We start from the raw sequence: 15,598 nt of genomic DNA on the forward strand, positions 1-15,598 counted from the left end.
CAATTGAAAAAATGGTATGAAAACAGCAAAACATAGAATTCAGATTTCAAGCATAAGACATTGTGGTGCAGTGTATCTGTATACAGTGGTACCTCAGGTTAAGTAATTAATTCGTTCTGGGGGTCTGTTCTTAACCTGAAACTGTTCTTAACCTGAAGCACCACTTTAGCTAATGGGGCCTCCCGCTGCCACTGCCCGATTTCTGTTCTCATCCTGAAGCAAAGTTCTTAACCCAAGGTACTATTTCTGGATTAGCAGAGTCTGTAACCTGAAGCGTATGTAACCTGAAGCGTCTGTAACCCAAGGTACCACTGTATTCCCAGTGTATCAGCCCCAAGTTTGTTTGTTTGTTTGTTTTTACATCTGTTCTTAAACGAAGACAAGTTCTCAAAGCAGAGAGCTCTGGGGGAAATGTATAATTTCACCAGGAAGAATGATACAAATAAAGCTAAACTCCATCATATGGAGGTTAAAAGCCTACCAAAGTCTTGGTATTACATATTTCTGTTATTCTGATAACTCTTGGCAGGCTGCACTTTTGCTTAGTGGCTCTCAAAAAACACAACTCCATCCACGTGGGCAGCCGCAGAAAATGCTCTAGACCAGAGGTGGGGAATCTGTTGTTAGACTACACCTCCCACCATCCCTGACCATTGGGCCATGCTGCCTGAGGCTGGTAGGAGCTGTAGTCCAATAACAAACATCTGGAGCGGCACAGATTCTTCACCCCAGCTCTTTCTTCCTTGATCAAAGCCCACCTGCAGTCCTGGGTCCAGTTCTGGGCACCGATAGATTCAAGTTACAAGGAAGGAGATTCAAACTAAACATCAGGACGAATTTTCTGATGGTAAGAGCTGTTTGACAGTGGAACGGACTGCCTCGGATGGTGGTGTGTTCTCCTTTACTGGAGGTTTTTAAGCAGAGATTCAATAGCCATCTATTATGGATCTTTAGTTGACATTTGTGCATTGAAGGGGGTTGGACTAATGACCCTCAGGCTCCCTTCCACCTCCACAGTTCTATGATTCTATTAATGACTAACCTAGCCTACCTCACAGAATTGCTGTGAAGCTAAGGCTGCACTTCACCTTGGAGCAAATCTGAATATATTCAGACTTATTTTTAATAGATATGCATAGGATTGTGCTGTAAAACCTAAGCCACTTTTTGAGAAGGGCGAGGGAGTCAGGCACAGGAAGTAAACAGGGCTAGATTTCATTTTATGAATGTGGACTATGCTGCTCTTTGTGCTAGGGGCATACAGCACCACAGAATATACAGAGCATCATACAGAGGGATTTAAGCAGACTAATTTTACTAGCTTGCATGTTTGGTATTAAGTACTTGTTTTATTGCACCCAGTCCTGAGATGATGCGAAGCAGGGTGGGAAATAAATATTTTTAATATAATATATGACTACACTTTCTATTGGGTTTTGAACTTTCAAAGCCATTAGTGTATTGAATCAGGAAACTGGGTAATTCTGGAAAGCTTTTTGGAAGGGTAAACAGAGCAACATAAATGCCCCCTTGATTGGAGCACCTACTTGAAACATGCCACTTTAGTTGCAGAACTATATTCTTTGGGCATGGGCATTTAGAGCAAAGAAAGTTGAGAATGGTGTTAACCTATTTGAGTCTAATGATCTTAATATTAAAGAATCAAGGAGCTGGCAGATTTGTAGATTTTTTAGAAAGAGTACAGGAAACAGATAGGGCTGGTTTATTCTACCCCCCCCCCCAAGAAATAAAAGTCTTTAATTTTAGCTCTCCATGTAATGAAAGGGTTTCTTCCCCTCAGAGGGTATAGACCAGTGGTTCTCCAAGTGGGCAGTAACAGTCCCTGGGGAGTGTTGGGATTACCTAGGGTGGGTGGTAAGAGGCAAGGGGTGGCAGGAGAGTGCTGGAGGTATGAATGACTATCAAACTTTGAAAAGCTGGTCTCAGTGGATCAGTTTTGTTGAATGAATTAAACTAAATAGCTTGAATTGGATTTAAATAAAATTGCAATTAATCATTAGTGTTTTGAATTGGGGATGAGTTTATGGGAACCAAGTGGGTAGTGTCCCAAAAACATTTGGGAACCCCTCATACAGACTGATGGTAGGATGTCTGCCATTGTCTTTTAAGTTGGTCACTTGTTCATTCTATGGCCCTTTGCAAGTGTGTGAGAGAGGCTATGTCCTCAACATCTTGTTTCATCAATGTGAATTTGACTTGCCCACTCCTTGGAAGAAGCAACACTCTGAAGTTGTAAAACAGCCTAACTACCCTCTGAAGACAGTTTGGAAATTTCAGCTAGTACAGATGGCAGACAGCTTGTTCACTGGGGCAAGACAGTTTGAGCATATTGCACCGATCCTGGTCCAACTGCACTGGCTGCCAATTAGCTTTTGGGCTCAATTCAAAGTGCTGGTCCACGAGAGGTCTGGAGGGTGACAACACGAGAACGGGCCTTTTCTTCAGTGGCTCCTCGTTTGTGGAATGCTATCCCCAAGGAGGACTGGCTGATGCCTTCATTATACACATTTAGGCACCAGGCAAAAACATTTCTCTTCAACCAGGCCTTTGGCTGATTGAATGTGTTGTGGGAGTGGGGATTATTGGTTTTTGTTCTTATTTTTATTACGTATTTTGTGTTTCATATATTGCTGTTTTATGTTGTGAACTGCCCTGAGATGAAGAGTGATATTCAAATGTAATAAATCTAAATCTACATCTAAACCTAATAATGTAGTAATATATATATAATAAATAATAATGCCCCACTCAGTGTTTGTACGCTGTGCATTTGGTGTTGGGTCCAGGTTTGGAAGCGCCTCATAGGCAGGATGCCTTCAGATCCGCAGTCTGAGGGCAGCATGCAAACATATTCTAAAAATGCAACTATAATAACGCAAATAAGCCAACAACATAGCCCACATTCAACTTCCCATTCATTCAGAAAGTCACAACAGTTTAAAACTGTAGAGCACCATCTCTGAAATCATATCAGTGCAGGCAAACTCAGGTTTCCACTTCTGGCATCCCACTGCAAGTGCTGCTGTCTTGAGCATTTGACAGTATGTTCTGCACGTGGCATCCAATGTATATTGCAGGGACCCAGGACTTGCCAAGCTGTCTTTCTGCAGCCACCTTACATCTATCCATTGGTTACACAGACCAGCCTTCAGTGCTGCCCCTCATTTCCCTTGGAAAATTTGTTAGTTACCTTCCCTTTCACTCTCTGCCTTCCCCATCTGGTCACTGGATCAAGCATGCTTAGGGATAAGTTAATACCATACGCTAAATTGGATTGGGGAAGAGTGGGTGGGTAATTAGTCCCACAGGAGACCCCAGGGGAGTGTAAAAGTGCATTTACTGGATATGCAAAGCATGCATTCTGGGCTTAATCTTTATTAATGTTTTCACGCACCCAGCTCTCTCCTGCCTTTCTCACAGAGAATTTACCAGGGCAGAAGAATGACACCCATCCGTGAAAGGAAACACTTGCACACACAAATGTGCATATCAGTTTTATTTCTGCTTTTGTGAAAGCAAGAGGATGGGTAGTTGGCCTTGTTCTTTATTTGCAGTTTTAGCTGGTGGCTCCGCAAAGCTCTGCAGTGCCTTTTGAATCGTGTCATGTCTTGCACGGAGCCACTAGCACAGATGTTAAGTGGGCTGCCATAAAACTCGTTCAACAGAGGATTGGGAGGTCTGTCGGATACTTGTAAAACCTTTTCATACAGAGGCTGGATTCCTCTTTGTTCTCACAACTGATTCCCCTATTTATGTATTATTTATTTCATAAAATTTATACACTGCTTGATTTTAAAAAAATATAAAACAAGAAAATCAAGAAACACACAGCAATACTTTAAAACATACAAAAAGTTAAAATACAAAAGCTTAATCTAAACTTTCCAACCATCTGGGTAGGTTTGTCTACACAAGAACGAGTACAGTGAGGACACCTGCTTGATGTCAGTAGGCGGGAGGTTCCAGAGTGTAGGTGCTACTACGCTAAATGATCCCTGTCTTACAAATTTGGAACACCTGTGGCACCTGTAATAGTGCCAGTTCTGCTGATTGAAACGGTCAAGCGAGCCTTTATGCTTATGGGGTAAGGCAAGCTCTCAGGTAGTCCCACATTGTTAAGGGCTTTATATACTAATAGAAACACCTTGAACCTGACCTGGTAGCAAACTGGCAATCAGTGGAGATCTCTAAGCACAGGCGTTATATGCTGGCAAAGCCTGACTTGTGTCAGCAATCATTCTGCAACGTTCTGCACAAACTGAAGCTTCTGCATTTTTGGTACTGGTGTATGTATTGGAAGTAGAACATCTCAGCCAAACTATATTTTAGGCCAAACCCATGTATCCTTGTATGTGAGAACTGGCCTGGTGTATCTACCTCTGCCATGAAGTTGTTTGATGCAAGGTGAATTCTCTGTCTCAAGCCAATGTGCAATATGGAGATGATGATACTCTCCTACCCTGTTGCAAAGATCACGTCCCAAAAGTATACATAAAGCTCTGTACAACACTCAGCAGCACTGTACAAATGCTAACTGCTCTCATTGATTCTTATTAGTCTTTCTTCAAATGTTATGGCCCTGTCTGTACAAAAGTGTAATGTTGGGAATATTTCCTCAAGAGTACCACTGAGGCGGTATGTGGCTGAGTACAGGTTGCCGCAGAAGGAATGGGCTGCTGCCTTCACACTCTGCTTGTTGGGTCCCTAGAGGGTGCTGCTTGGCCACTGTCAGAAATGAGATGCTGTTTGTCTGATCCAGCAGACCATTTCTGGTAGGGCTGCAGCTTAGTGAGGAAGGTCATGCTGCTTGTTCAGTGGCAACAGGGCTTAAAAAGTCTCAGCATCTCCAGGTTAGGCGTAGGAAAGTGTCTCATCTGAAGCCCTGGAGAGTCACCATCAGTCAGTATAGGCAGTTCTAAGCTGGATGGGTCACTGGCCTGACTGTAGGACTCAGCTGCCTTTGAGACCCATAAAAGCAGCAAGAAACATCTGGCTCTCTTAACTTTTGGAAGGACGGACCACTAGGCTGGAGCAACCATTATTCTGCACCAGTAAGGCTGCTGCAGCCCCCAGAGTATTACATTTTAAGCATATGGGATGGTAGTCAACTATTTTTTTGTCAAAGTAGACCTCTTGGACCTAACTTAGTCCAGTTCATTCATTCCAGTGGGTCTACTTAGTTGCAAATCACCCATGAAAGGTTGAAACACACACACAAGCATACACACCCTGTTAAGTTGTCAGGCTTTTTGACATTAAAAATATGTGGCATAAAAGAATTCCAGAGAATTGGTTAATAGGAACTTTTGTTTATCCTAGGAAGAGCAGCAAAGCAAACTCCTAAGGATTATGAATGTTTTCTGCTGCGGAGCCTGACAACATTTTGCAGGAAATCTGTCCTCTGGGCAGCATCTGTCATCTTTGGTTGGGGATTCTTGCCCTTTCCTGTCAAACTGGCCCTTAATATGTGATCTACCCACTGTGGCATTTCCTATTCTGCCTTGCTTGCCTGTTTTTGTTGTATTCCATTGCCTAGATTTGTTTACAGTGTATATGAAAAGAAAAGAAAAGGAGCAAGCTTAAGTTCAGAAGTGATAAAGTAGTTTTTAAAAACATCCCTGCCAGAAGAGGAATTTCCTTACAGAGGCTTAAAACTCCTGAGGTTGTAAAAACCAAAGTAATCCTTCAAATCAAGGACACTTTTTTATTCTTAGCCGTTTTTCGCTTGCCTCAAACAATCAAAATGAGAGTTGCATGCTTTAATCAGCTTGATTGATTTAAAGCTTTAGCTTAATTATTGGGAGACTGATTTTATTCAGCAGTGCTTAGGCTGAAAAGCCAACTTAGGTGTTTTTTGGGTTTTTTTTAATGTTTTGGCCTGGTGGTATAATAAAGTTGACCTTTTCTTTTAACATTAAGGAACGCTTAGTTTAATAACCTGTACGTGTCTCAGACCCTTATTAATTATCTGGGAGCAACATGGGCTGCTAAGACTTCTGTAAGCAGGTGTCTTGCTTCTGTCGGACAGGTGAAGACAGCTCAGAAATGTTGCCACAGCCTGGCTTAGCATTATTTGAGTGAGCAGCCAGAATACTTGGAACTCGGGAGCTCTCTCATGATTGTCAACCCTCCCACTCATTTTTTTGGCTTGAAGTAAGCCATAGTTTGCTATTTTTTACAAATTGGCAGTGGTTTGTTTCACACCAGGATCGGAGGGAGAGAAATCTCTCTGTGGGAGGGAAAGAGGGAGTAGCTGAACCCAAGAATCCTTATGCTCATTAAAGACAACACCAAACCATGGATTGCTATTTATGAACTGCCATATAACACAATGGGGTTTGCTAATGTTGCCAAGAAATCTCTTGCTTGCAAACTTTCTGGTTAGGAAGAAGTTTTGATTTAAAGCTTTGGATCTAACTGTGTTCAAGTGTCCTGGCACCTCTTTCTCCAAAAACAAAGGCACCAGAAAAGCAGATGGGGAATTTAGACCAAAGAAGCAATGGCATGGGAGGGGCATTTCTCAACTCCATATTACCCTCCACCCCAAAATAAACACAGTTATGGTGGCAAGAGATAATGATCCACCTTTCTAATGCATCCATTGAGCTCCAGCCTCTACTCCAGGCCCAGTATTGGGCTTCCTTGAGAACCATAGATAGGGAGTTCTGTTTCAGCTATGCATTGTGTTCATAATCCATCCAGCAAAAAGGACCTGCTGGAAAGGGCTCTTCTTCCATTTGAGGGTTTTGTAGTGTTCCTCTAGTCATTAAGTATATATCACTTGAATTCTGCTTCCTTGTGTGTGTTTTTTTAAAACGTGCCAAACCTTACTGTGAATTTGGCCCCCTAGTTTCCAGCATGTCAGCTGAGCTTTGTTCCTTGACAAAGATGTTGGCCTGTGTTCCATTTTCACATTTCTGGGAGGGATGCTTGGCTTGTTCTTTCCATCTTCAAAATATTAGGAGACTTAACAAGACCAGATTTGCTGGCTGACAGAAGGAAGTTGTGCTGGAACAGAAAGGAAAGTTAGAGGCAACGGCCCTAAAACATGCAGCCTCCAGTCAGTGTTGAAACCAAGATGTTGCATGCTCACCGGCTGCCCATGACGGGGTGGGAAATAAATGCGTCATTTTGGTTGCCAAAGTCTTGAGTGGTTAGGAAATAGATCCGGAACGGCACCATGGCCAGACTTCAAAAGAGTTGTTCAGATAGTTAATACGATTGCACCATAAAACCTCTCTTCTACACTCCTTCCTAATGAAGCAAATCAGAAACAAAACACCACCTTGTTATACAGTCGTACCTTGGAAGTTGAATGGAATCTGTTCTGGACTAAGAACTAAGCTGTTGAACACCAACGTACGACTGTATTCTCCCCTGAGCTGTGCTACCCCAAAACCTGACACTTATACAGGCACAGTAGGCAGCACAGCATTCCTTCTGCAACGATTGTGCGGTGAAAACTTTGGGATCAATTTTAGGGCCTGAAAAAAGGGGTGTGACTATTATGCGGTGGTGGTGATTATGTAGTGAAATACGGTATTTAATTACATATAAAAATAAGACAAGAATAGGGCCAGGCGCTTTTCTCTCCCCTCCCCACCCCAGCTCAAAAAACAAAATATTTTGTTTTTGTTTCCATTTCTAAAATGAAAGTGCTTTCAGCTCGCTTGCACTCCCCCCCCCCCCCCGTCCTCGAGTCACCATTCCTGGTTGTGAGTGCTGCAGAACCGTCATGCAATTCCCAGTGGTTGCAATTTGGCTTCTTCCACGGTCAGGGAAATGGAAGGCAAAACTTAAACCACAATAAATTCAGTTAAATACAGGAAAAGTTGCCCATATCTGGTGTACTGGTACATAGGAACCCCTGAGGATGAGCATTAAAATCGTGCTCAGAAATGCCATAGTAATCTTGCGCATGAACCAAAACTGTTGGGTTTTCACACCTTGGCCTCCTAAACATAATAATGCCGGCTGTTCCTCTTCCCCTAAGCCGGGCCTCTTCTCTGTCCGTTGCCTAGGTGCAGAGCTCTTCCGTATGGTCGAGTGTTTTTGCTTGCCCTAGGGGGAAGCGGGTGCCAGGAGGAGAACTTTAGTGGTGTTACTGCACTTCTTTCACAAATAGGGACCCTTTTCTTCTAGGTGGGGATATTCTTATATTTTTTAGAATGCACACAGCACCAACAGTGTGAATGGCACTTTGAGTAACAGACAAAGGACAGGTCACTCATAGGATCATAGAACTGTAGAAGTGAAAGGGACCCAAGGGTCATCATCTGAGGGATAGCTCAGTAGGTAGAGTGTGAGACTCTCAATTCCAGGGTTGTTGGTTTGAGCCCCACTTTGGGCAAAAGGATTCCTTCATTGCAGGGGGTTGGGCTAGATGACCTTTGTGGTCCATTCCAAGTCTACAGTTCTATGATTCTGTGATCTAGTCCAACCCACTGCAATGCAGGAAGCACAGCTAAAGAATCCCTGACAGATTGCCATCCAACTTCTGTCTAAGCACCTCTGTTGCAGGAGAGTCCACCTTCTTCTAAGGCAGTCTGTTCTACTCTAGAACAGCTCTTACCACCAGAAAGTTCTTCCTAGTGTTTAGTCAGAATCTTCTTTCTTGTCGTTTAAATACATTGCTTAGGGTCCCCCTCTCTGGAGTGGCAGAAAACAAGCTTGCTCCATCTTCCATGCCCTCGCCTGCCGTTCAGATATTTCAAGATGGCTAGCCTATCACCTTTCAGTCACTGCCCACAGCAACTTACAATCTTAACTTCGGCTCCAGCAGGGCAACAGAAGGAGGAAAAACAGAGAGAGGACATGGGAAGAATACACGTGCACTAGGGTTTACACATACTTGGATTTAGATTTAGGAGGGGACTGAGTGGTTGAGGCAAAGACTTTACAGGAACGGTGGGATCACAGAGGTAGTCCAGCTGGAGTCTTAAGTGATTTTCCTTGCCCTCATTCTCTTCTTCCCTTTCTCTTTCTTTCTTTCCTGCTTCCTTCGTTTTGGCCGCAGGGACGCCAATCAACCGCATCCCCATCATGGCAAAGCAGATCCTCGACCTCTACATGCTCTACAAGCTGGTGACCGACAAGGGAGGGCTGGTGGAAATCATCAACAAGAAGATCTGGAGGGAGATCACCAAAGGCCTTAACCTACCCACCTCCATCACCAGTGCTGCATTTACACTTCGCACCCAGTAAGTCCTGGACCTTCCACAAGCCTGTGTGATATCTCAGTCTAGAACTAGATTAAGAGTTCGTGGCTGATTTCTAAACGGTGTAGTTGCAAGGAGCTTCCAGTCTCCTAGGAAAGGAGACGGGGAACACCTGAATCCGAGGCCCATCGCAACTTTTTCCCATCTCAGTAAACTGTGATTCAGAACCCTGAAATTTCTACATTCCAGCTGTAATTAGTTATAGAAAAACACACTATTTTGCTTAGCTTCTTCTGTATTTTGGGTTGTACCTTTTTCCAGCAGCTGATAGAACTGTTGATTTACTGAAGTTATCACCAAATTGAAGCCTGCCATCTCCTTCCACCTTTTTAATAGCATTTTCATCATAATGCCATTTTTTTACTTACTTTTATCTCATTTATTCTCACCCTCCCCTGCAACCCCTATGTAGTATAACTGCAGTCAAGTGAAATGTTCTGGCATTATATCTGAAATTTTGTCTGCTTATGAACCATGCTTTAAAAAAAGCTTCCAAGTTGGCCTGTCAAACCACAGTTTGTGCTAACTGTGGTTCGTTGTTATGTTTGGATCCGCAGATCATTGGCAAATGACAGGGCACAAAGACATGAACACAAACTTACAGGAGCGGAGTCCTGATCAGATGAGAACTAAACAGACAAGCAGCTCAAATTATGGTGGGGTCTGTTGTAACTATGGTTAGCACAAACCATGGTTTGGCTTGATGTCTGAATGAGCCCTGTGACTGGGCCTGGGCTGAGTGTTGACTAGAGTCCGTCTCTGCTGTACCAAATGCAGCATTCTGTCTGGTTCTGCATCCCCTGTTCTTGGTTTTGTTTTTCTAGGTATATGAAGTACCTCTACGCCTATGAATGTGAGAAGAAGTCCTTAAGTTCTCCTGCTGAGCTGCAGGCTGCCATTGACGGCAACAGGCGGGAAGGCCGGCGGCCCAGCTACAGCTCCTCCTTGTTCAGCTACTCCCCTGCTGCCACGGGGCCTCCTTCACTTCTGTGCCCTCCAAAGATCCGCTTCCCCATCGTTAGCCTTGCCCCTGGTGGCGGAACCAGCAACCCTCACCTGTCTTCAGCAGGTGCTCTCAGGAAAGGTCAGCCACTTACCTGGTTCATCATTTGGGTGGTCTGAAGGGCCAGGTGCTGAGGTTTAGCAGTCAGATGGATACAGTGGGTGCAGGGTGTGTTTGCACACACATACATGCACACACGGTGTGGCTCACAGTGGCCACTTCCTCCAACAGATGTGAGCATTTCAGCTACATTGTTGTGTGCTACATTGACATCCACCATTTTTAGTGTTCTTGGGTCAGAGCCATGGGAGCGAAGGCAGCAAAGTTTGTCACCTGGTCTTGGGACTGGTGTGTGGAGGGGAAAGGTGGCTACCATCTTCCTATTTGTTCCTCAGCTGCATCGACTGGCTCCCCTTCCCTCGTGCATCCAGAATAAACTTCTTTTTTCACCTCTAAATGTGTTCTTCCTACTCTCTGCCTCATTCCCTCTCTTCACCATTCTTCATCCTTTTGACTCCTTCGCTTTTTAGCCGTTTCCATCATAACCGTGCAGTCCTTCCCTGAATTCATTTACACTAAACTTCTTTACTTCTGCCCCCTCTTCTTTTGTCCTAGTTTTAGCAGGTTGTCAGCTGCCTGCTCATGATCCCCCTGAAGCATTTACATTCCTGTTAGTGCAAGGAGGGGGAACAAGTCTCATCCCTTCACTACCAAGTACAACCGGGGTGGGGAATTATTATTATTATTATTATTATTATTATTATTATTAATTCCATCTGGCTGGGTTTCCCCAGCCACTCTGGGCGGCTTCCAACAAAACATTAAAATACATTAAAACATCAGACACTAAAAAATTCCCCAAACAGGGCTGCCTTCAGATGTCTTCTAAAAGTCAGATAGTTGTTTCTTTCCTTGACATCTGAGAGGAGGGTATTCCACAGGGCTGGTGCCACTACCAAGAAGGCCCTCTGCCTGGTTCCCTGTAACTTCACTTCCCGCAGGGAGGGAACCGCCAGAAGGCCCTCGGAGCTGGACCTCAGTGTCCGGGCTGAACGATGGGGTGGAGATGCTCCTTCAGGTATACCGGGCTGAGGCCATTTAGGGCTTTAAAGGTCAGTACCAACACTTTGAATTGTGCTCGGAAACGTACTGGGAGCCAATGTAGGTCTTTCAAGACCGGAGTTATGTGGTCTCGGCGACTGCTCCCAGTCACCAGTCTAGCTGCCGCATTCTGAATCCGGGTCACCTTCAAAGGTAGCTGCACATAGCTGCACGTTGCAGTAGTCCAAGCGGGAGATAACCAGAGCATGCACCACTCTTGTGAGACAGTATGCGGGCAGATAGGGTCTCAGCCTGTGTACCCAATAGAGCTGGTAAGCAGCTGCCCTGGACACAGAATTAACCTGCGCCTCCATGGGCATCTGTGAGTCCAAAATGACTCCTAGGCTGCACACCTGGTCCTTCAGGGGCACAGTTACCCCATTCAGGACCAGGGAGTTCTCCGGACCAGCCTGCCCCCTGTCCCCCAAGAACAGCACTTCCGTCTTGTCAGGATTCAACCTCAATCTGTTAGCCTCCATCCATCCTCCAACCACCTCCAGTCACTCACACAGGACCTTCACCGCCTTCACTGGTTCCAATTTAAAAGAGGTAGAGCTGGGTATCATCTGCATACTGATGAACACCCCTGATGATCTCTCCCAGCAGCTTCATATAGATGTTAAAAAGCATGGGGGAGAGGACGGAATCCTGAGGTATCCCACAAGTGAGAGCCATGGGGTCTGAACACTCATCCCCCCAACACCACTTTCTGGACATGGCCCAGGAGGAAGGCGTGGAACCACTGTATAACAGTGCCCCCAGCTCCCCTAAACGGTCCAGGAGGATGTCATGGTCGATGGTATCAAAGGCTGCTGAGAGATCCAGCAGAACTAGGAAACAGCTCTCACCTTTGTCCCTAGCCCATCAGTGATCATCGACCAGGCAGTTTCAGTCCCATGGTGAGGCCTGAATCCCGACTGGAAGGGATCCAAATGGTCCGCATCCTCCAGACGTGCTTGGAGTTGTTCAGCAACTACCCGCTCAATCACCTTGCCCAAGAATGGAAGATTTGAGACTGGGCAATAGTTGGCCATATTGGCTGGGTCTAAAGATGCTTTTTTAAGAAGCGGTTTAATAACCTCCTCTTTCATTGGGTCTGGGAAGGCTCCCTCGTAGAGGGAAGCATTCACCACCCCGCAGAGTCCACTACTAGCCCTTCCCAGCTTGCTTTTATTAGCTAGGATGGGCAAGGATCAAGGAGGCAGGTGGTCGGTTTCACTCGAATCCTTACCTTGCACAACTGTTTTGCTATCAAACAGCTCTTTCCTTCAGAAAGTTCTTCTTAACATATAGCCAGGATCTCCTTTCTTGTCATTTGAATCCATTGATTTGAGTCCTATCCTCTGGGGCAGAGAGTTATAACTCAGCCAATCTCAAGCATCCTCTTCTGGGGCAGCGTACTTAGTAAGTGGTGGCTGGGCAACACTGTGCTGTGTCAGATGAAACTGGATTTCTGGACCTATTTCCAAAACCACTTTAATCGCCACAATGGATGACCTGTGCCAGGAGAAAAACAGGGAGCAGGACCCTACTGATTTCATTCAGACCACCTGGACTCAGCTCTTCCCTGTCCCCAGAACCCCTACGGTCTCTTTCCTCATTGGCCTATTATTTATTTACTTAATATATATATACTGCCCTACACCCAAAGATCACATAATTTTTTGATGTCAGCGCCAGGGATGAAGCAGTTGCTGCCATAGAGGGGAAAGGGAAGGGCAGTGCTACTAATAGTGGTGTAGAGCCAGTGTGGTGTAGTGGTTAAGAGCGGTAGTCTCGTAATCTGGGGAACCGGGTTCGCGTCTCCGCTCCTCCACATGCAGCTGCTGGGTGACCTTGGGCCAGTCACACTTCTTTGAAGTCTCTCAGCCCCACTCACCTCACAGAGTGTTTGTTGTGGGGGAGGAAGGGAAAGGAGAATGTTAGCCGCTTTGAGACTCCTTAAAGGGAGTGAAAGGCAGGATATCAAATCCAAACTCTTCTTCTTCTTCTTCTTCTAATAGCATTGTCAGAATGGTGCTTCCAGCCTTGGGCAAGTTGCCGGTTGAGCCATGGCTCCCGCCTCAGCTTGCCTCGAGGTCCCTGAGTGGCCCGTTTGCTTTCCTAGGTGACGGCGTCCCCTTAACCGTGTCCACGCCAAACCGCATTGCCATGCCTGTGGCCTTGGCGAATCAACAGGCGGCTGTGACGGCAGCGGCACGAACCGCTACCCTGGACCAGCTGAGGGAGAGGCTGGAGTCTGGGGAGCCCGCGGAGAAGGTGGCGCGGATGACGGAGGAGGAGCAGCGCTTCATCCAGCAGGCCTTTCAGCGGAACCTCTTCAGCATGGCCCGGCAGCTGCCCATGAAGATCAAGATCAACGGCCGAGGTGAGGCCGCCCTGGCTCTGCTGCAGCCTTTTAACTCCCATCGGCCCCAGCGAGCGCACATAGTTCAGGGCATCTGGAGAGCGTCAGGTTGGCAAAGGCTGATGGGAGTCGTAGTCTAAAACTGGCCGCCAAAGTGGGTAGTAGCATCCCCTGGGGGGGGGGTTCCCTAGGGGGCTCTAAGAGGCAAGGAGACAGCAGGGGGGCACTGGAGGTGGTGATTTAAATCTCCTGCTAAGTGACCTTAAACCAGCCATTGGGAAACAGGTGTCACCATCAAGCCAACCCATCGCATTAAGAGTTTGCTGAACAGTGAAGCCATGACTAAATATGGTATCTAAGACTTGTTCAGTGACTGACAGGCTTATCTCATATCAAGTTCATCAGTTAAGCTGAATTAATGGACATAGCTTTAATTGGATGTTGAATAAAAGTGCAATTAATTGCTACTGTTTTGAATCTTATTGTGTTATTATCTTCCTTAGTGGGCTGTGCAGACTGCTATTCTGAAAAATGCTTTTTGGAGGGGAGGGACTTGATGCATGAGGGAAGCCAGATAGGTGCAACTTCTTGGTTTAAACCAGTGATGAGCAAACCACAGCCCTCAGGCCACATTTGGCCTCGTGGGAGTTTTTATCCCTTGAGAATCACCCGGCTTCTCCTCCTTCTCACTCCTGACCCACTTGGAGTGGGTCAGGGAGCTGATCTGTCCCTTCCCAATAAAGCTGGCTTGGCAAACTGTGCAAGCAGGGGGGGGGGGTTCAGCCGGAACTCAGTTCTGGCACCTCTCAGGTGGGCGCCACTGCCATTCTAAGAGAACGAGGGAGGTGGTGTTGATGTATTACGGCACCTCTTTTCCTAGAAAAATAGCACTGACGAGGTGCCTGCCAGAAGTCTCATGAGATGTACTGGACTTGCTTTGCCACTGATGCGTCTTCATCACCTCAGCCAATGAGGCATGAGTACAGAATGGTAGTTGGAAGGGACCCAAAGGGGTGGCGAGAATGGCAGGTCTACAGGGTCTATCACAGTCAGCTGCAGGTTGGAGGAGGAGGATGCTGGGGGCCATTGCCCAGCCTCAAAGCCCACCGCCAGCTGGGAGGTGGTGTTTTCCAGATGCAGGGATCAGGCCTGCATGCTGAACAGTTTCCACGCCAGATGTGGCAAGAAAAATCGCCATCCCTGGTTTAAACCCCTTGTGCATGACTTCCCGTGCCCAGTGTTTCTCCAGCTGGTACTTTGAGCCATTCAGGGCCCGTTGTTCCCTTCCATTTATTTTAATGGTGGATCAAGGCGTAGTGCATAGCAAGGTGAAATCTCTACCAGTTGACCAACTATGTTACAACTATCAGGTCTGGGGAGGGGTGTGTGTGTGTGTGTGTGTGTGAGAGAGAGAGAGAGAGAGAGAGAGAGAGAGAGAAATGCCCAAGCTGGGTCTGTAGTGGGATGAGCATAACACAACTCACACTATTCTTTTGTCCTCCCCCACCAGAGGATAAATCAGATTCAGCAGCGACATCAGCAGCACTGAACTGGACCCCCTCTGGCTTTGGAAGCATTAATATGTCTGTGGAAATCAATGGCACAATCTATGCTGGTGAGAGAGAAAGAGTCCACTTCTGAAATGGGGCAAGGGATGGAAGCAGGTGGATCCCTTGGAATCAGCCGCCCAATATTTAGAATAATCCACCTTCAGACTGAGCATTCTGCCAAGCTGCGGAATGGCTGGTCTCTGGAGAACAATTCAGAACAATCCTCTGATCACACACACACACACACGGCTATTGATACGCCATTGCCGCTCTGAGGAAGCCAGAGCAGGGAGCTGCATGAATGTGGGGGTGGCTTTAAAAGAGGAGAGGGCTATCGATGGCTCCTAGCCAGGATGGC

General features: G+C 46.2%; 2 protein-coding genes across 3 annotated transcripts in view; one reads left to right on the top strand and one right to left on the bottom strand.

Annotated features, from left to right (window-relative positions):
- Window positions 1-15,598, bottom strand: part of LOC310657815 (uncharacterized protein) — a 437,520-nt gene that overhangs the window by 352,511 nt on the left and 69,411 nt on the right. The gene's annotated exons all lie outside the window — the stretch shown is intronic.
- The window catches only part of ARID3B (AT-rich interaction domain 3B), a 58,422-nt gene that overhangs the window by 35,990 nt on the left and 6,834 nt on the right, over window positions 1-15,598 (top strand). For both annotated transcript variants that reach the window (XM_083398896.1, XM_083398897.1), the window contains exons 5-8: window positions 9,038-9,221; window positions 10,064-10,323; window positions 13,451-13,711; window positions 15,201-15,305. In XM_083398896.1, coding sequence (XP_083255022.1) covers window positions 9,038-9,221; window positions 10,064-10,323; window positions 13,451-13,711; window positions 15,201-15,305 — 810 coding nt within the window. The remainder of the gene's footprint in view (window positions 1-9,037; window positions 9,222-10,063; window positions 10,324-13,450; window positions 13,712-15,200; window positions 15,306-15,598) is intronic.

This window comes from Podarcis tiliguerta (assembly GCF_965153285.1).
Source record: "Podarcis tiliguerta genome assembly, chromosome: 9".
NCBI lineage: Eukaryota > Metazoa > Chordata > Lepidosauria > Squamata > Lacertidae > Podarcis > Podarcis tiliguerta.